Source organism: Scleropages formosus, chromosome 5 (genome assembly GCF_900964775.1).
Source record: "Scleropages formosus chromosome 5, fSclFor1.1, whole genome shotgun sequence".
NCBI lineage: Eukaryota > Metazoa > Chordata > Actinopteri > Osteoglossiformes > Osteoglossidae > Scleropages > Scleropages formosus.
This window is the reverse complement of record NC_041810.1, coordinates 136,613-158,118: the sequence shown is the minus strand read 5'-3', so window position 1 is coordinate 158,118 and position 21,506 is coordinate 136,613. Positions and strand designations below refer to the sequence as shown.

The window sequence follows — 21,506 nt, the reverse complement described above, 5'->3', positions numbered from 1 at the left end:
GTACACTGTACAGTGCAGGCAAACCTGTGCTTAAAGGTGGATTAAAAAAGGTGGCAGTACATTTCCGCAATGTGGCAAAAACCCTGTGGGTGACTTCATGGAACAAATAGAGCTGTTATCGAGGAACTGGTGGACAGGGGTTGGAACAGTGTGACAATACTCAGGCTACGCCGCCAGCTCCTTGGACAAGTTTTTAATGAAATCATTCATTCTACAATTCATCATTGCTATATGTAGAAAATTCCTTGGCATACAGATGCATTTCACAATTCCTCATTGGCAATTTATAAACACACACACACACACACACACATTTTCAGAACCGCTTGTCCCTTACGGGGTCACGGGGAACCGGAGCCTACCCGGTAACACAGGGCGTAAGGCCGGAGGGGGAAGGGAACACACCCAGGACGGGACGCCAGTCCGCCGCAAGGCACCCCAAGCGGGACTTGAACCCCAGACCCACCGGAGAGCAGGACTGCGGTCCAACCCACTGCGCCACCGCACCCCCAATTTATAAACAGACATCTTATATTCTGCATACTTTAAAGCAGTTTGTTTCCTCAAAAATTCAAATAAAATCTTGCTACATTTATAGGAAATAAGTCAGTTATTCCGTTCTTGTAATATTAATTACAAGTTTCTTCGGTTATGGATTCAAGTGTTAAAGAGCGGTGAAACAGCGCTTAGTAAAAAAGAAGCAACATTAATACCTTTATAGAGCAAAGTGTTTCAGTGTGAATTTGAAGTGTGTAGACAGCTGTGAACTAAAGCAGTATGCAATCTTTTTCCTTACTTTTTGCACTGCGTAAAGGGGTGGCAGCTGCTGGTCGAGTTGATCCCAGGCGAGAAGGTGGATCAGGCCATGTGTCTCTTGAACCGGAATGAGATGTGAGTGTCACGGTGCCAAAGTTGGGACTGGGTGTGTATGAAGAGGTGCCTGCAGAGCTCTGGGAGGGGGCGTAGTAGGCATCTGAGGACAGTGGTCTCACTAAGTTTGAGGAGGAGCTGTAAAAGGGAATGTCTAGAAAGTCATCAGAAAAACCATACTGTTCTAGATCATTAGATAATAATGTGGGACCTGCATTGGGCGTAACTCTTACTGAATATGAGATCCCAGAAGAAGCCCTGGCTGGAGCTGTAGTTTCCACTGCATCGGAGAACCAAAGAGATGACGCACTGGAAAATGGTGTTGGGTTCAGTGGATGGGAGGAGACAGGGGTGGAGGCATGGGCTAAGGGAGTTGGTTTCACAGGATTGGAGGACACATTGGTGGAGGCATTGGAAGATGGTGTTGGTTTCACAGGACTGGAATACACATTGACGGAGGCATTGGAAGATGGTGCTGGTTTTGCTGGACTGGAAGACACAGGGCTGGAGGCACTGGCTAAGGTTGCTGGTTTCATTAGATTGGAGGAAACAGGGGTGCAGGCACTGTAAGATGGTGTTGGTTTCACTTGTCCAGAGGACACATTGGTTGAGGCACTGTAAGATGGTGTTGGTTTCACTGGACTGGGAAACACAGGGGTGGAGGCACTGGAAGATAGTGTTGGTTTCACTTGACCAGAGGACACATTGGTTGAGACACTGTAAGATGGTGTTGGTTTCACTGGACTGGGAAACACAGAAGTGAAGGCACTGGAAGATGGTGTTGGTTTCACTTGCCCAGAGGACACATTGGTTGAGACACTGTAAGATGGTGTTGGTTTCACTTGTCCAGAGGACACATTGGTTGAGACACTGTAAGATGGTGTTGGTTTCACTTGCCCAGAGGACACATTGGTTGAGGCACTGTAAGATGGTGTTGGTTTCACTGGACTGGGAAACACAGGGGTGGAGGCACTGGAAGATAGTGTTGGTTTCACTTGACCAGAGGACACATTGGTTGAGACACTGTAAGATGGTGTTGGTTTCACTGGACTGGGAAACACAGAAGTGAAGGCACTGGAAGATGGTGTTGGTTTCACTTGCCCAGAGGACACATTGGTTGAGACACTGTAAGATGGTGTTGGTTTCACTGGACTGGGAAACACAAGGGTGGAGGCACTGGCTAAAGTTGTTGCGTTGACTGGATTGGAGAACACAGAAGTGAAGGCACTGGAAGATGGTGTTGGTTTCACAGGACTGGAAGACACATTGATGGAAGCACTGGAAGATGGTGCTGGTTTTGCTGGACTGGAGGACACAGGGCTGGAGGCACTGGCTAAGGTTGCTGGTTTCATTAGATTGGAGGAAACAGGGGTGCAGGCACTGTAAGATGGTGTTGGTTTCACTTGTCCGGAGGACACATTGGTTGAGACACTGTAAGATGGTGTTGGTTTCACTTGACCAGAGGACACATTGGTTGAGACACTGTAAGATGGTGTTGGTTTCACTGGACTGGGAAACACAAGGGTGGAAGCACTGGCCAAAGGTGTTGCGTTCACTGGACTGGAGAACACAGGGGTGGAGGCACCGCCCATGTCTTGCCCTGGGATTGGTTTCAAAAGCCTGTTCCACAAAGTTATAGTCGGCAGAGGCAGTGTGTCTTCACCATACTGGATGAGGTATTCGGGGTACACCTGGTGCTTCTCGAACACCACGAATATGGAGGGGTTATGGATGTCATCCACACAGCTGTCGTAGAAGTTGACGTCTCCGCCATCCTTGGAGGGTGGCCGGACGTAGCTGGAGCACCCTTTGGTGTAGCTGCCCACCAGGACACGACACACAAACATCGATCTCACTCCTGAATTGCTTGTGTAGCTGTGAGAGTACTTGGCATCCCGAGCAAAGTAACTACCTGCGGGATATAGTGAAGATAATTATGTTTTTAATTTTGGATAAAATGGAAGAAACAAATTCTTTAAAACATTAACTTCAAAACAATCTGAGAAAGTAAGCAAGAGAGAAATATGTAGTGTCTCTAATATCGACTAATACACACAACAGTCCATTACTTTTCTACAGGCAGACTTTCGTAAGTACTGACTGTTCTGCAAGCAATAAACACATAAGTCCAGTGTGAAGTTCACACTGGACTCCTCCACACTGCTGCCAACACAGCTATATTTAGCCACATTCAGCGTGCTATGCGAGTAGCTCACCTTTCCCGTAGGCAGTTCCGTGAGTCCCACAGATCCGCCAGTCAAAGTTCTGCTGGCAAATGGCTTTGATGTGTTTCGAATCTGTGCCGTGGAAGAGCAGCTTCTCTATAGAGTGCTTCCCACTGCTGGTCTTCTTCATCAGGTCTCTCTGCCTAAAGGCACACGGTAAAGGAAAGGTCACTGGCCGCATTGCTCCGAGAACAAGAAACACTTTCGAGGTCAACAACATTTCAATGTGTTAAAACAGCTACAGTACAGAGCAGAATTTGCAATTTTTGATGCAAAGAACACATGTTCTCGGCACCCTGAAAGTCTGACGTTAACTTGCCGGTTTTTCTGATTAAATTTTACAAATGAATCAGCAACGAATGCGGAGAATATATTGCGTGAAAAGCAAATGTCCTTGTTAGAAAGTAAAGTTCAAAAACCTGTCAACAACGCATCCAAACACATCCATCCCTTGCATAATGGGGTTAATTCGTTCCACGAAACCATACCGCTAGGCCAATTTTCATTATGAGGCCGAGTCACGTCCATCATTTCTTGCTGGAAAAAATAACTGGTTCCTGGACTAAAAATGTGCCACCACGCTTAAAAATTTTTAACTGTTAGATGTTAAAAGAACTTTTTACAGTTCCTTACCTCATTAAAATGTTGTGTACCAGCGTACAAGGTACACACAGCAACTGCGTTTTACTGGGAGTGAACCGTTGCTTTTAAAAAGCTACAAATGGCTAAAAGGACTGGCAGGAAAGGCTACCGCCGTCCTTATATAAACTCTTTTCGGTTGTGGGAGTAAAGTCCCATGGTAAGCCCATGGTATGAAGGAAGGATATTCAGAGTACAGGACCTGTGACAGGAGGGCTGAGTGTACTTATAAGCATGAGCTACAGTTGGGAAGCTGGTGTCAGTGGCGTGTAAGAAAGCACTCCTTGTCTGAGCACGTGGTCTTTGTGCATGCCGTAGACATGTGATGAAACACACCACTGGAAGACTTGCCACAGGGACATGTTCTGGACTCGTTCGATGCTGTAAATCCTGTATCCTCGCATTGTTTTCATGAAGAGATCAAGTATCTTCTTGTACTCATCCGTGGAACTTTGTAGACTGACTGACTGTAAGGAAAATCATTCGAAAAGGATCACATGCCAGTGCAAAATTCAATCATAGACAAAAAACACTAATGAGCTCCTGAAAGTATGAGCTGGATATTTTTTTACTTTGCGACACAGGAGGGAACCCCTGGTTTCTCGTGCACCGTGTAGTCAGTGATTTTGTTGATGTAACAGCTGAACGAAAGGACTATTGACCCATACCTTGTATTCGGTGTCAGAGAGCAAAGTCTTATCCCAATAACCGGGCACAGCTTTAAAATTAGCAGCATTGTTTGGTCTTTTGCTGAAATTAACACAGAAGACATAAAACAAAGCTGAACTATACGTGATGCCAAACCACGCAGATTAACGGTTCTATTTCTCCCTTCAGTCCAATTTAACATATTCGTTGTTTTCAACACACAGAAAAATTAAGCAGAATGAATCTGTTCGCAGAGTGTGTAGCCAAACCCACCTGGTTCTGGCCTTCTGTGCATCTGCTGAAGAGACAAACACTGGTCGCCGTCTCACGTTCCTCTTGGTGCCATACTTTTCGTTTCTTTGTACCATGTCTGTAAAGCGAGGGCCCGGTACATTTACATTTATATGATTTATTTAGCCCACTGCTGAAGAGCCAGCACTGCTTTCTGCTCACTTTGCACAAAATCACATCACTTGTTTTCTTCACAAAGCAATTCCACTTGAGTTACTTGTATACCACAGCTCCCCTGGGGATGCAAGTGCAGTCCCTTAACCATGTTTATTTTCACCCTTTTAACAGTCATAAGCCACTCAGGAAGTCTTTCAATCTAGGTGCCGGCTGTGGTTGGAACCCTGCTCCTGCTGCAGTACTCTGGATGAAGGTGCATGTTCTCTAAAGTGGTACAGTAAAATTTACCATGCTTTATAAATGGGTAAATCAATGTAAGCAGCATAGTGTACAAGCTTAACATTGCTTTGGAGAAAAGCATCAGCAAAACAAAATTATGAGAAGGTATGTTAGATTCTCAATACAGAACCCAAAATACTTTATGTAAACTGGGTAACACGCATTCCACTACTTTTTAATGCCGTATTTTCAGGCAGCTGTACAGAAGCAGGGGTTCAACTGCACCTTTGAAGCTGAGTTCGTATGCCTGCTGCCCTGCTGTGAATTTGACAACAGCGCCGCTGTCCTCCTGGTACCTCCGCTCCAGGTCCTCACTGGTGATGGATGACATACGGTGCATCCTTTCCTGTAGGTCAGAAATAGATGCTGGAGAAACACTGTCCTTCCACATCAGAGAGAAAATCACTGGACACATTCAGCCAAGGGCCCTGAAAGAGGCAGTCTTGGAGATGGTTGTATTTCCAAAAGTGATGGAAGATGTCGGTGGATCACCTAGGAAAACTGGCACGCGGTGATCGTATGGGGTCCCCACTTTAAGCAAAGCAAGATAAGTGAAAATGGGATTTTGACAGTCAGCGAGTCCCTCAGCCAGACAGGCAACGTAGCACAGATGAGCGGAGGGCAAAGGCCTTCTCCACCTCCCATCTGCTGTTGCTTTCAGCAGGGAAGGTAAACCTGTGAGCTCTTTGTTTACATAAGCATTAAACCTCCCATAAATTTGAGTAACTATGACAGGGCAGAGCAGGAGAACCACAAAGACAGCTGTAAAGCACACGTTTCCAGGCATAGGCAGTCAGAAACCAACAGCGGTACTGACAGGAGGGAGGGCACATCCTCTCGGCCACAGCAAACCTTCGGCCGCCTCCTTCTTTGTAAACCTGTGTAAATCTATGGCGCTCAGGTGTGACACAGCAGGTGTCACCTGCATCATTATGTATGAGGAATAAACGAGCCAGAAGCCGCTCTGCGATTTAAAGAACTGAGGAGGTAAACAGGGTGGCTGTTTTAAGTGAGCGGTGATCAGAAAGTAGGTGGACCAGTTGTCACTCAAAGGTGCGATGAAGCAGCAGCTCCGCAGGTTATCACCATCGCAAGGTGGCGCCCAGCAGGATGTGTGAGAGCAGTTAAAGAACTGTATGCGTCATCACAGCACTGCAAGATCTCTGACACGAAGCGCTGCATCGAGTGCCTAATATAATCCGGATCAGCTGCATTCCATGCAAGTCGCTTTTGTGAAATTAATGAGTAAAAGCCTTGCCATTTCAGCACTCATTGCTTACGCATATAATCTGCACTTGCCGTCATACTGTATATATCTGCACGGTGACGTTAGGGTGACCATTTAGCTGATGATTAAAGTCAATTTCCTCTCTTGTCCGTTTTCCACTTACTACAGTAGCGTATCGGATCCAGGCCCCAAACTCGTCCTCCCAGTACCAGGCCCACTCCGTGGTGAGGACAAAGTTGGGCTGGAGCACAGAGGACACAGTGGAGAGCCGCCTCACTTTGGATGTTCCTTGCTCCATCGTGTCGAAGCACACGGGTTCGCTTCCTTCACTGCGAAAGCACGATAAGACTTATGCAGAATATTTGCATTGGAATAATAACTGCTGTGAAGTCATGAACAGTGTGTCACTCAGCACTGATGAAGTGCACTACACTGGTGATTCTACCATCAGAAATGTAAAACTGTTCAATGTATCCCCAGAGCCAGGATATCAGACATTGAGGCTCAGCCTAATTCAGTACCTCGGTAAAGTACCGAGAAGGAAGTCTCTACTGCCTTGCCAGCACACCACGGAGCCTGGTCAGACTCGGTCACCCGTTACAGAAAGGCCCTCTTTGCAGCTTGGTCAAAATGTTACTCAAAGTTATTAAATGAGAATAGCAGCAAGTCTCACTTCCTATTTTGAAACAACATCCACCGTAACTAACGCCACTTCTCACGGGTTGTCTGGCTTGCATTTCCAGAATTGTTTCCGCTCTAAAATATGCGACACACGACTATGGATCCAGCAGGGAATCCCTAGTCTCGCTTCCAGCTTCGATGAGGTATCTCATTCTCGATGCCGTTTTGCATCGTTCCAGCCAGTTGATGAAAAGGACGTGGCCACGCTGATCGTATCATCGAAATCATTGGTTCTCAACGGGATAATGTGCATAAAAATGAAAAACCATAACAATCTATGTAAAAAGCTCTTCATTATTTAAAAAATATTTTAAAATAATTATAATTAAAAATATTTTAAAAACGCGTTCCTTCTCCCTCTGCATTTTCTTTCTGAGCTGGAGAGGCGGAGCTTAAGCCCGCCTTTTACGTATAGCTGGCAGAGAAGACACGAGTCAGAACGTCAGAGATACCAGTCGAACTAATAAGTTGGTATGGATAAGTTCATCACACGCGCTAAAGGAGTTGTGGCGATGGTCCGTCATCAGCACCTCCAGCTAAAAAGTCTAGAGCTCTTGCTCTCTGCCTTCGTTTTGGTTCACTGATGACTGAATATCCTCAGTTGTCTGACGCCGCCGTTAAATTGCTGCTTCCATTCGCCTCAAGTTATTTGTGGAGGCCGGGTTTTCAAAATTGGCAGCGTTGAAAACAAAATGCCGAAATCGCCTGCAGGTGGAGGATGACCTCAGGCTTGCGCTGTCCAACGTCGAACCGCGCATTGTGCTTCTTCGTAAAAAGAAGCAAGCGCAGGTTTCCCACTAATTTATAATGGCATGGCTAGCGAAACGCACCCTACGTCCCGGTTTGCATATCGCATTACATTACACGTAATGTTACAAATTAGTTCTATATTGTTCAAAAACATTTTTGATAAATTAAGGGCGTGTTCCACTATTGTCCTTTATATAGTTTTAAAAGAAAAAAAACCATAAAAGTTAAAAAAGTACAAAAAAATCGAAAAAAAAAATCTATCTATCTATCTATCTAGTCATGGGGGGGGGGCGTGCCACATAATAGGAGAGGTTTGGGGGGGGGGCTTTAGTTCCAAAAGGTTGAGAACCACTGATCTAAATTACCACCCGTCCTCTGGAGCTAATGCTAGAAATGCACTAAACTTTTGCAGATACACCCATCCCTCAAATAATGGGGTCCAGCACAATGAAAAACGACTATGACGGCTGCTGAAGCTATTCACCATTTTCTCATGCAATGGGTCTAATACTTGAGTACAAGAGCATTTTAACGCATAACACCGTCACTTATCCGTCATACAACCCTGACAAAGACACAGCAGAGAGTACAAACTATTTTTTCCACAAGAAGTACATATTGTTAATTCAATTTGATCATTTCATAATGCGAATTCTCCTGATGGGATACTCCTTTGCCCATAACCACCAATGCCTTGCACAACGACAGGTATTACTGTCCCGTTTCAGTGTTCTGCGTACGTACTGGGATACCTGTTAATCTTGGCTGGGTTGCAGTAGTCTCTCTCGATGCCCTCGTTGTCCGGGAGCGCAGACCAACCCTTGCCATTCTTCACCTCCCATTTGTAAGGCATGTTGAAGTGGATCCGCCAGCATTTGTCTTTAACGTGCAGAGAGCAAGAAAGGGGGGAAAAAACTTCGCAAAGATCCAATCAGCTGTATTACATGTCAACATGTAACGCCAAAGCGTTGCCACGTGTCTCCTCTTCTCATTTCTTTGCATTGGCTTCCTATAGCTGCCCGAATCAAATTCAGAACCCTTGTTATTGCCTACAAATGCATCAATAGAACTTCTCCCAGCTATTCACAGGTCTCGATCAACACCCCAGCTAGACCCCTTCGCTCGTCTACTTCTGCTCGCTTGGAGGTCCCGCGCACGAAAGGTAAAGCTCGGAGGTTCTCGGTTCTGGCTTCGTTGTGGTGGAACGACCATCCCCTCTCACTCAGAACTGCGGAAACTCTGTCTACATTCAAGAAGGGTCTGAAAACTCACCTTTTCCAGACCCGTTTCGCCCAAGATCTCTCCAGCTCATGTACGGTGTAAATGTTCATGCACCGTAACTTCATGAGCATCACCAGATAAAGCCTTTATTCAGCCACTACTCCGGAACTGTATTTGCTTGTTTTTGTATCTTATACACACATACACACACATTTTCAGAACCGCTCGTCCCATACAGGGTCGCAGGGAACCGGAGCCTACCCGGTAACACAAGGCGTAAGGCCGGAGGGGGAGGGGACACACCCAGGACGGGACGCCAGTCCATCGCAAGGCACCCCAGGCAGGATTTGAACCCCAGACCCACCGGAGAGCAGGACCTGGTCAAACCCACTGCGCCACTGCGCCCCCCCGTCTGCTAAATGAATAAATGTAAATGAAACATGTCAGCAAAATATTTTAAAACTATATTTATTTGCCCGACATAGCTGCGCAGGGACTTGTAGCTGCTTTAGAACTCAGAAATCAAGACACTTTAACTAACTGCTGTCTAGTGGTGGACCAAGGAGTGGGTATGGACACAACTGCGGGTTCTATTATTGTGAAAACCCGAACGAGGAGTAAATGACGCTCGTAGTCAGGGACCAGTGCGGGTCCTTCGAGGCACAGACGTTGTTATTGGGGCGAGACAGGAATCTAAGTCGATCGGGCGAAGCAGGAGATCTGAAACCGGGAAGGCAGCAAACGGGGGATGAAGAGGGACTGAAAGGACGAGGAGGTAACTGAGGTTCCTTTGCTATCGCAGGAGAAGCGGGTAGACTCGATGAGGTTCCGCAACCAGACGAGCCAGCACGACTTCCTTTACACCTGGCTGCTCTAATTCAGGGCAGGTGCAGTCGACTGGCACGAGGACGTGAGCGTGACAGAGCTGGGCCCTCAGCAGCGTGTCAGTCGGCAGCGTCCACACACTTGGTTTTCTGTACAAACGCAATCTATAAGCAGTAGGGAAGAGCGAGCCGAAGTGTTGATGGCCGGTTTTATTCATCTGATAAAGTGGCCGCTCATTTCCATGTGTTATAAAATATATACTTCACATGTAGGCTCACCGCCATAAGGGGTGTCTGTGAACCGCCACCTTATCGTGGTGGAGGGGTTTGAGTGCCTGAATGAGTCCAGGAGCTATGTTGTCTGGGGCTACATGCCCCTGGTAGGGTCTCCCATGGCAGACAGGTCCTGGATGACAGACGAGACAAAGCGCGGTTCAAAAACCCCTTATGAAGGAAAAATCAAGGCGTCCGTTTACCCCGCCCGGTATGGGGTCACCGGGGCCCCACCCTGGAGCCAGGCCTGGGGGGGGGGCTCGCATGCGAGCGCCTGGTGGCCAGGTCTATGCCCACGGGGCCTGGCCGGGCTCAGCCCGAAGCCATAACGTGGAGCCGCTCTTCGGTGGGCTCACCACCTGCCGGAGAAACCGTAAGGGGCCGGTGCATTGTGAGTTGGGCGGTGGTCGGGGCCGAGTGCCCGGCCGACCCAAACCTCGGGCGCCAACTCTGGTTTTTGGGACTTGGAATGTCACCTCACTGGCGGGGAAGGAGCCTGAGCTGGTGCGGGAAGTCGAGAGATACCGTCTAGATATAGTCGGGCTCACTTCCACTCACAGCTTGGGTTCTGGAACCACTCTACTCGATCGAGGGTGGACTCTCCACTATTCTGGCGTTGCCCAAGGTGAGAGGCGGCGGGCTGGTGTGGGCTTATTAATAGCCCCCCAGTTCAGCCGCCATGTGTTGGAGTCTACCCCGGTGAATGAGAGGGTCATCTCCCTACGCCTTCGGGTCAGGGAACGGTCTCTCACTGTCGTTTGTGCTTATGCGCCTAGCGGCAGTGTAGAGTACCCGGCCTTTTTAGAGTCCTTGGGGGGCGTGCTGGAAAGCGCTCCCACTGGGGACTCTGTCGTTCTACTGGGGGACTTTAACGCCCACGTGGGCAGCGACAGTGATACCTGGAGGGGCGTGATTGGGAGGAACGGCCTCCCTGATCTGAACCCGAGCGGTGAGTTGTTATTGGATTTCTGTGCTAGTCACGGTTTATCCATAACGAACACCATGTTCATGCATAAGGGTGTCCACCAGTGCACTTGGCACCAGGACACCCTAGGTCGGAGGTCGATGATCGACTTTGTAGTCGTTTCTTCTGACCTTCGGCCATATGTCTTGGACACTCGGGTGAAGAGAGGGGCTGAGCTGTCAACTGATCACCACCTGGTGGTGAGTTGGATTCGATGGCGGGGGAAAAAGCTGGATAGACCTGGCAGGCCCAAACGCATAGTGAGGGTCTGTTGGGAACGTTTGGCGGAGGCCCCTGTCAGAGAGGTCTTCAACTCCCACCTCCGACAGAGCTTCAACCAGGTCCCGAGGGAGGTGGGGGACATTGAGTCCGAATGGACTATGTTCCGCTCCTCCATTGTCGGTGCGGCGGTTCGGAGCTGCGGCCATAAGGTCTCCGGCGCCTGTCGCGGCGGCAATCCCCGAACACGGTGGTGGACACCGGAAGTAAGGGATGCCGTCAAGCTGAAGAAGGAGTTCTATCGGGCCTGGCTGGCTCATGGGACTCCTGAAGCAGCTGACAGGTACCGACGGGCCAAACGGAGCGCGGCTCTGGCAGTCGCCGCGGCAAAAACTCGGGCTTGGGAGGAGTTCGGTGAGGCCATGGAGGAAGACTTTCGGTCGGCCTCAAAGAGATTCTGGCAAACCGTCCGGCGACTCAGAGGGGGGAAGCGGTGTTCCACGAACACTGTTTACAGTGGAAGTGGTGCGCTGCTGACCTCAGCTGAGGATGTTCTCGGGCGGTGGAAGGAGTACTTTGAGGATCTCCTCAATCCCTCCGACACGCCTTCCGTAGAGGAAGCTGAGGCCGGGGACTCGGAGGGGGACTCGTCCATTACCCTGGTTGAAGTTGCTGAGGTAGTCAAAAAACTCCTCGGTGGCAAGGCTCCGGGGGTGGATGAGATCCGCCCCGAGTTTCTCAAGTCTCTGGATGTTGTGGGGCTGTCTTGGTTGACACGCCTCTGCAGCATCGCGTGGAGTTCGGGAACGGTGCCTCTGGACTGGCAGACCGGGGTGGTGGTCCCTCTTTTTAAGAAGGGGGACCGGAGATTGTGTTCCAACTACAGGGGGATCACACTCCTTAGCCTCCCTGGGAAAGTCTATGCCAGGGTACTGGAAAGGAGAATCCGACCGATAGTCGAACCTCGGATCCAGGAGGAGCAATGCGGTTTTCGCCCTGGCCGTGGAACACTGGACCAGCTCTATACCCTCACTAGGGTGCTGGAGGGTTCGTGGGAGTTTGCCCAACCAGTCCATATGTGTTTTGTGGACCTGGAGAAGGCATTCGACCGTGTCCCTCGTGGCATCCTGTGGGGGGTGCTTAGGGATTATGGGGTTCGGGGCTCGTTGCTACGGGCTGTTCGTTCCCTGTATGACCGGAGCAGGAGCTTGGTTCGCATTGCCGGCAGTAAGTCAGACCTGTTCCCGGTGCATGTTGGACTCCGCCAGGGCTGCCCTTTGTCACCGATTCTGTTCATTATCTTTATGGACAGAATTTCTAGGCGCAGTCAGGGAACGGAGGGTGTCTGCTTTGGTGGCCGCGAGATCTCGTCTCTGCTTTTTGCGGACGATGTGGTCCTGTTGGCTTCATCGAATCAAGACTTGCAGCGTGCACTGGGGAGGTTTGCAGCCGAGTGCGAAGCGGCGGGGATGAGAATCAGCACCTCCAAATCCGAGGCCATGGTTCTCAGTCGGAAAAAGGTGGATTGCTCCCTCCGGGTTAGGGGGGAGTTGCTCCCTCAAGTGGAGGAGTTTAAGTATCTCGGGGTCTTGTTCACGAGTGAGGGAAAAATGGAGCGGCAGGTTGACAGGCGGATCGGTGCGGCGTCCGCAGTAATGCGGTCATTGTACCGGTCTGTTGTGGTGAAGAGGGAGCTGAGTCGTAAGGCGAAGCTCTCAATTTACCGGTCGATCTACGTTCCTACCCTCACCTATGGTCATGAACTCTGGATCATGACCGAAAGAATGAGATCGCGGATACAAGCGGCAGAAATGAGTTTCCTCCGCAGAGTGGCTGGGCGCACCCTTAGGGATAGGGTGAGGAGCTCAGTCACCCGGGAGGAGCTCGGAGTAGAGCCGCTGCTCCTCCGCATCGAGAGGAGCCAGTTGAGGTGGCTCGGGCATCTGTTCCGGATGCCTCCTGGACGCCTCCCCGGGGAGGTGTTCCGGGCTTGTCCCACTGGGAGGAGGCCTCGGGGCAGACCCAGGACACGTTGGAGAGACTATGTCTCCCGGCTGGCCTGGGAACGCCTTGGGGTTCCCCCAGAGGAACTGGAGGAGGTGTGCGGGGAGAGGGAAGTCTGGAGTACTCTGCTCGGACTGCTGCCCCCGCGACCCGGCCCCGGATAAAGCGGAGGAAGATGGATGGATGGATGGATGTAGGCTCACTGCACTCACAAACATGCAGGAAAACTCCCATACTCACCTCCTTGTCTGCAGCTACCCTTGACAAAGTACAGACAGATTTCAGTCATTTCTGAAAAAGAAAAACATTATTTAATAAAAATTATTTTATTTTTCAGCTAAAAATTCCTTTAAATGTGGGCAAAATGAGTACAATATCTTTAATTTTGAACATAAGTGATTTTCACATGGTTTTAACTCTATGTTGCTTTTTGTGCCATGGCAATGAGGACATTGGAAGCTGAGAATCACCAACAATAATTATATCGAAAAGAAGTCTAAATACAGTATATGTACAGTGATGTGAAAAAGTAAGTTCACCCCCAGAAGGTTTAGCTATTTTCAATATATTAAGAGATGTGAATGTCTGAGAATTAGGCCACACTTAAATAACCAGGTAAATTTCCACTTTGCCATTTGTAATTAAGACTTTCACCCGGATAAGAACCTTTCTTCGGTGCTGCGCTGGCACTTCGGGGTGCTTTGCTGTTGCTCATTTTCATGGCCTGGATGTTCTGGTACACGGAGAACATGGAGGCCATGAGCTCGTTGGGTATGCCGCGCTCTCTCAGGGTATTCAGAGGGTGGGGTTCAAAAAAGTCGTGAGCTCGGGGACAATCTGCCCCTGCCCCGCAGGTCCCTCGGATGTACTTGTCGCAGATGTGGAGCCTCCGGCAGCTTTCCTGCTCGGGGCAGCGTCCGAATTGCCCGGAGCCCTCGTTGTACGAGACGCACACCTGGAAAAACAGAAGGTGTTCGCTTCAGCGAGTGCTTTACTGTAAATAACGATGCACTATAAACAGCAGCTTGGAGCTCAAACCACGAAGAGGTGCAACCTTCAGTCTCTAGGAGTGAATTACTATGGTGACTCTGTGAATTATGTGTTCGGGATACCTGTGTGTATCAGCTGAAACTGAGACTGACAAGCAGATTAACGTCTCTGCCTAGCCGTTACAGTAACTTCAGGTGTCACTGTGGGGCGTCACTCTCACACTGTCACTGTGTACGTTGTAGCATATACAGTACATCTACCATATTATATACCCTATGAAAATACTGTATGCTTAATGCATCACATCATAATTTTTTATGCCACTAACATATAGTCTTGTAAATAATTGTACTATTTTTATATGACTGGAATTCTCATTCTTTATTATATTAGTCACGGTATGGTATTAATTTATGTATTTTATTGTAGCGCATCATTATATACAACCTTTATAGCTTTTCTTTCTTTGGTGTGTATATCCTTGCGACAGTGCGCTGTAGAAATTTCGAGAAGAAAGCACCCGTATTACTTGTAAATTAAATTTATTGGGATTAGATGCAGGAGACCTTGGATGGTCTTTGATTTGGGTAAGGATATATAAGAGAATTTTGGGGAGTGCAGAAAGGCCGAGAAAAGACGTGCAGAGGGACACGAGAAAAGTCTTAAGCGCTTAGATTTTTCAGAACCGCTCTTCCTATACGGGGTCACGGGGAACCGGAGCCTACCCGGTAACACAGGGCGTAAGGCCGGAGGGGGAGGGGACACACCCAGGACGGGACGCCAGTCCGTCACAAGGCACCCCAAGCGGAACTCAAACCGCAGACCCACTGAAGAGCAGGACTGTGGTCCAACCCACTGCGCCACCGCGCCCCCCTAAGCGCTTAGATCAGGGGTGTCCAAACTACGGCCCGCGGGCCAACTGCGGCCCGCGGGTCAGTTTTTATTGGCCCGCAGCAAATTCTGAAAATATAATTGAATATGGCCCGCACATGGCGCTTGAGCTCAACTCTGTTGCACTTCTCAGTTTCAACACTAGATGGAGCCAGTCACAGAAAAGGTGCTTCTCCACTAAACAAAATTAAGCAAAGAAAAATATTTACCACGAGTCACCAGAAATGGCAGCACCGAAGAAACGCAAGATAGCAAGTGAGTGTAGAAGATTTCAAACACGGTGGGAAAATGAATATTTCTTTAAAGAAGTGAGTTAGAAATACACACAGTAATCATGTGTCAATATGTCACCTCTTGTGTGTGGCCCGGGCCTTTGCTTATTTTTCTGTATTTGGCCCTCACCAAAAAAACTTTGGACACCCCTGGCTTAGATGTTTCACAAAAATATTTGTTTTAGAGTGTTGTTTAATGTGGGGGGGTGCAGTGGCGCAGTGGGTTGGACCACAGTCCTGCTCTCCAGTGGGTCTGGGGTTCAAGTCCCGCTTGGGGTGCCTTGCGACGGACTGGCGTCCCGTCCTGGGTGTGTCCCCTCCCCCTCCAGCCTTACGCCCTGTGTTACCGGGTAGGCTCCGGTTCCCCGTGACCCCATATGGAACAAGCGGTTCTGAAAATGTGTGTGTTGTTTAATGTCTTCTACATTAGTGTCAATGGGAAATAACATATTTTATATTTCAAAGCATTCCTTTTGCAAAAAGTTATAGTATTACAGTAAGGGTTTTGTATGTCATTAAAGAAAGTGCGCGCGCGCACACACACACACACACACACACACACACACACACACTGTCTGAGACCGTCTGTCCCAAGAAGGGTCACGGCAAACCGGAGCCTAACCCGGCAACGCAGGGCGCAAGGCTGGAGGGGGAGGGGACACACCCAGGACATGACGCCAGTCTGTCACAAGGCACCCGAAGCAGGACTCGAACCCCAGACCCGCCGGAGAGCGGGACCCGGCCAACCCACCGCAACCCGGCTCGGGACAAGCGGTTGTGGACGACGGATGGTTACTAAGCTTTGTAGGAAGTTTATTAATCAAGAGCATTATTTTTGGAAGCACTCTCACTTTACAGCTTTTTCCCCCCCAACCGAGTGCCTAAAACTTTTGCACAGTACTATACATCACACTCGGTGAGAACAGTAATAAACTATTTTATAGCTTTACTGTGCCTCATTATTGACACTCCAAAGAACCCTGAATATAGAGAGGAAAACCGCAAATTCAACAACAGTACATTTACATGTACTAGCGGGACATGGTGGCACAGCCCCTGAGCTGCTTGGTGGGCAGAGGTTCAAGTCCTGTTCGGTGTGTGTGGCGTCTGCTTTTCTCTCGGTGTTTGCACCCTGCAGGTATGCACTGATAAACTACCTCTGTTCCTCCGTTCGCTTAGAAAACCACGGACTGATTGCAAATAATCAGAGCTGGCACTGGCCAGCTAGAACTTCCACATTCCACCTCATTACTACATATTTACTCTGTTTATGGCTGCTCTGTTACGGTAGGTATGTCTAAAGGAACGTTCCTCGTATTGGTAAACACACCGGGCCAACAAAGCGTCAGGGGAGAGGAGAGGTTGAAAAAGGCGACCGCACCGGGGGCAGAAGCGTGTTGTCATTCTGGAGAAGCAGCGTACACAGCTCCACGCTGTCCAGCATTTCCAGGTGGTTCTCCTTGAGCACCCAGGCATTGTTCTCCGAGTTCAGGTCATGGCAGTAGCTGCATCCGCGTCTACAAGTATCACACGCAACAGGATAAAAGCTCAGCGTGGTCCATCCACCAGGTGAACACCTGTATTTCCATCACAACTCACCCAGTGACACTATTGTTTCTGTTTGTTTCTAAATATTTTGCATTTAAGATCTGTATATTGCAACTATGATTTAAGTTTTCACAAACTCACATTCTCCACTACAGTACATGAGCTGTAACTGCTTAACGCCTTCGGTGGAAAACGATGCATAATGAACACGCTATCACGCGGATCCGTTCAGTTTCTTAAAGAGCCCGTGATGACAAAAAGTCGTTAAATCAAGGCTGGTGCCCTGGGAAACAGCATAAAAGACAAGAATGAAAATCTAGCTGCGGCAAATAGTCTGTTTCTCTTCATTCAAAAGAAGGTTTAAGAGAAAGTGACTCTGGAAATAAAAAGAACTCAAAAAGAAGCGACAATCTATGGGAGGGTCCTTTGCTATTATTAGTAGTAGCATTGTTTTAACCTTCTTCCTGTTCTGGACACAGCGATTATAGCAGTTAGCCTTTTAATGTGTGTGTGTGTGTGTGTGTGTGTGTGTGTGTGTGTGTGTGTGTGTGTGAATGACAGAGAGAAAGGCGTTTCACTGGTGTATGGATGAGTGACTCATTGTAAGTATTACACTGAAAGTCTTAATACTGTATGTCACCTTGAGCGAATAGGGTGTGGGCTGATACGACTACAAAGCACCTGCTAAATAAAAAGACGTAAAAGTAAATAGAAACGTAATGATCCTGGCATTGTTGGTAGAGCGTTAATGATTAAAAACATATCTTAAATGTGTCGAATGTCAACGCTGCGGAAAAAAATCCTGAAACAGAAATGATCAGTTGTGTCAATTTCATGAATCAATCGAAAATTATGCTTGTGGCAATTAGTATGGATACATAATCACTTAAACAAGGCCCCAGTCTGTTTAAACAACCAGTCAAAAAAACACTATTTTGAAAAACAAAGTGTCCATACTATGACCCACCATATTTTAGAGATAAACATTAATTTTAAAATATATGTTTTTCACTAAAATATTATCCTAGTGCATCCAGGTTTAAATTAGCTATCAAGAAAAACAGATACAGATTTTTAAAGAACTTTTTTTAGAGGAAAGAAATTAAAAGCTTGCGAAAAATGTGGAATAATACACAAATATTGCAAAAAATCTTAACCCACAATAATCAAACACATAGATCTGTAAATAGCTTTTTCAAAGGGGGGGAAAAAAATAAAATCTTGTGAAAAATGGGGAATAACAAATATTGTTGAAAATCTCAACCCACTAAACAATAAAATTTAAATAAGTAAAAATTAATAAAGTTTTCGTGTCTGGACACGTTTCTTATTATCATTACACTTGCTTCTCATAGTTACAGAACCAGGATGTTCCCTCAGGAAGTGAAGGTTAAAGATGAAGACCAGATGAGCTGATGTTACTGTGAAAATGACATTTTTCTCTCTGTAACCCCAACAACTCCATGATGGTATTACAATATTATTGCTGTAATAAAGTTCTACTGAAAATCTTCCAGAAGCTAAAATGATTAACCATTTTGAAAGGCATTAAAGATGATTACGTCAAGGTGATGTTAGCTATAATTGCGCTCCATCATCAAGACTGCCGCCATTGTGAGTGAAACAGTTAAGGGTTCATGTAACGGTTTTCTCATCCACTTTGTTTTAAAGTTCATGAAAGTGACTTGTTATAATGTACAACAGAGTGAGTACACCCCTGTGCAATATCACTTTAATGTCAAATGATTCAAAATTGGGGGGGGGGGGGGGGGCGCGGGGGCGCGGTGGGTTGGACCACAGTCCTGCTCTCCGGTGGGTCTGGGGTTCGAGTCCCGCTTGGGGTGCCTTGCGACGGACTGGCGTCCCGTCCTGGGTATGTCCCCTCCCCCTCCGGCCTTACGCCCTGTGTTGACGGGTAGGCTCCGGTTCCCCGTGACCCCGTAAGGGACAAGCGGTTCTGAAAATGTGTGTGTGTGTGTGATTCAAAATTGGGGGGGGGGGTGCGGTGGCGCAGTGGGTTGGACCGGGTCCTGCTCTCCAGTGGGTCTGGGGTTCGAGTCCCGCTTGGGGTGCCTTGCGATGGACTGGCATCCCCTCCTGGGTGTGTCCCCTCCCCCTCTGGCCCTACGCCCTGTGTTACCGGGTTGGCTCCGGTTCCCCGCGACCCCGTATGGGACAAGCGGTTATGAAAGTCTGTGCGTGTGTGTGTGATTCAAAATTGTCTCACCTCTCAATAATTGCATTGTTGACAAGTAGAGTATTTCCTCTTATGAACAATCAAAAACAAACACTTTGGAAAGACTTTATTGAAAATACAGGCCCCAAAGTAGAAAGTCAGTGCAACAAAAGTGAATACACCTGTGATCACTGACACACAAGTTAAAGAACCTGTGATCACTGAAACGACATTGAGCAGACCTGTGATTTCCAATTAGCCTAACTGCATGAACACGCTTATAAAATAACCTGCGAAGGGCAGCATTTTTTCAGTTTTAGACTGATGGGCTGTGTCTATCTGCATCATGGCTCCATATGGAAAAGAATTGCCAGATGAATTGGTGATTGTTAGACTTCACAAGGCTGGAGAAGGATACAGGAATAGTGGTGACCAACTAAAAATCTGTTTGAACACAGTTTCAGCAGTAATTAGGAGGCATAGAACGGGCCGTAGTACTGCTAATCAGAGCCGCAGTGGACGTCCTCCTGAAATGACGCCACGGAAAGTGCGCTATTTACACAATCTAGAGCTGAGAAACGGACAAGCAAGTGCTTCAGACTTGGCACAGGGGTGATAAGTGGAAATCGGGGTTTCTGTGACAGCTCACGCAGTGCAAAGGACACTGTGTAATGTCAACCTCTATGATGGTGTCCAAGAAAAAAAAAAAAAACCCTTGCTTGCTCTTTGGCACAAAACTGCAAGATTAAACTTTGCTAAAGAACATGAGAAGCCTGATGAATATTGTGAGCGCGTTCTTTGGTCAGGTGAGACCGAGATAAACTTGTTTGGCTCAGATAGGGTCCAGCACGTTTGGCGCGAACATAGCCAGGTCTACCGCAGCGAGTGCATAGTCCCGAGAGCGAAGCACAGCGGTGGAAGTGTCATGATATGGGGCTGCATGAGTGCAAAAGGTGTTGGGGAGATGACATTTAGGGATGGCACCCTGAATACCTGTGGATATACCAAAATACTGACTGACAGGAGATGACTCTGTCTCCAGAAGCTTAGCAGAAGAGGAATATTCCAGCATGATAACGATTCAAAGCGCAGTGCCGAAATCACACGAGACTGTATTACAGAAGACAGAAGTGGAAACTATGACCTTTGGCAAGTATGTCACCTGACTTGAATCTAAAGAACACCTTGCTTCAAGCAAAGACTAGCTGAAAAAAATTCTCTCTGATGATGGCGGAATATCTCTCCTGAAATTTGTGCCACATGATTATTAGTTAGTATCCTCCATGCCGAAGAGGATTGACTCTCATCAAAAATAAAGGCGGAGCTACAAAGTATTGAAAAGATAAGATGTGAATCTCAGTAAGGAAAGGTGTACTCACTGACTTGTTGATGAAATTTAACAATAATAATGTATGACATGATAATTCATGACGAAAGCCACACGTATCACACAAGAAGAGGGCCTAGTTGCAGTGATTCCCCACCGTCGACGCGGCTGGCTGTAAGCTGTACGTTCAAAAAGTGATACTACCAGCAGTAAACAAAGCTTACGGTTACACACTGTTTTCTTATGTACCTCGACCTGCTCGCCCTGCACTCCCCGTACAGGTAGAACTTGCATAGGTGCAGGTTGGCGCAGCCGCCGCAGTCGCGCGCCCTGCACAGCCTCGCGCTTGTCCGCGCCACCACGCGCCTCGCGCCGCCGACGTCCACCAGCGGGAAGAGCGCGCCGTTCGCGAACACCACCTCGAAGAGCCCCTGCAGGTCGAGGAGTCCCGCGCCGATGTCCACCAGCTCCTCGTAGTCCATGGCCCCCTTGTTGCCGCACAGGATCTTCATGAGATGCGACTCCATTGCGCTCCGACGGCCGCGTGACTAAGCCCACGGAGAAGGCAGCGGCGCGAGCGCCTGAGTTGACTGTTGAGCGGGCGCTTCACGGGAAAACGAAACTCAACGATCGTACACGTCAAGACCTCTCTTTTGTCAAGACCCGCGACTGGAACGCAGGGTGCAGTCCAAAGACCATAAAGACCCCAACATGTAAGGGTTACTGGCTACACCCGAACTAGAGCGCGCGACGCTCCTCCATCTCTGCCCGCTTGGTGTTCCCACGCACAAGCTCCAAAAGGAAAAGCCGGAAGGTTTCAGGTTGTGGCTCGATGTGGTGGAATGACCTCCCCCTCTCACTCAGAACTGCTGAATCTCTCTCTACGTTGAAGAAGGGTTTTAAAACTCACCTCGTCTGGACTCACTTCTCCCAAGATCTCTTAAGTGCATATTAATAATTATAATGTGTAAATGTTAACGCTCAATAACTTTGTGATCGTAACTCTTGAATAATGGATACACTTTTATGCAGGTCCTGGTGTGACGAACATTGGTTCATACAGTAGAAA

The 21,506-nt window shown here is 48.1% G+C and overlaps 1 protein-coding gene across 1 annotated transcript; it reads right to left on the bottom strand.

Moving 5' to 3' along the window:
• Positions 1 to 652: 652 nt before the first annotated feature.
• Positions 653 to 21,034, bottom strand: LOC108942541 (protein mono-ADP-ribosyltransferase PARP12-like). The gene is made up of 12 exons (XM_029251693.1): positions 20,687 to 21,034; positions 16,768 to 16,903; positions 13,900 to 14,188; positions 13,474 to 13,524; positions 8,481 to 8,607; positions 6,461 to 6,626; positions 5,295 to 5,415; positions 4,656 to 4,752; positions 4,403 to 4,484; positions 4,071 to 4,201; positions 3,087 to 3,238; positions 653 to 2,782 (listed from the first exon to the last, which is right to left on the bottom strand). Exons 1-12 carry the CDS (start codon positions 20,962 to 20,964, stop codon positions 768 to 770), a joined length of 3,645 nt encoding a protein of 1,214 aa, XP_029107526.1. The 5' UTR covers positions 20,965 to 21,034; the 3' UTR covers positions 653 to 767.
• Positions 21,035 to 21,506: the final 472 nt, after the last annotated feature.

What these genes read in the sequence shown, in the direction of transcription:
- LOC108942541 (XM_029251693.1), bottom strand. Translation starts at nt 20,964, where the DNA reads ATGGAGTCGCATCTCATGAAGATCCTGTGCGGCAACAAGGGGGCCATG. An exon ending in AACCCAGCCAAGATTAACAG is followed by an intron (nt 6,627 to 8,480) that starts GTATCCCAGTAC and finishes GTGCTTTCGCAG; the next exon opens with TGAAGGAAGCGAACCCGTGT. An exon ending in CGGAACTGCCTACGGGAAAG is followed by an intron (nt 2,783 to 3,086) that starts GTGAGCTACTCG and finishes TATATCCCGCAG; the next exon opens with GTAGTTACTTTGCTCGGGAT.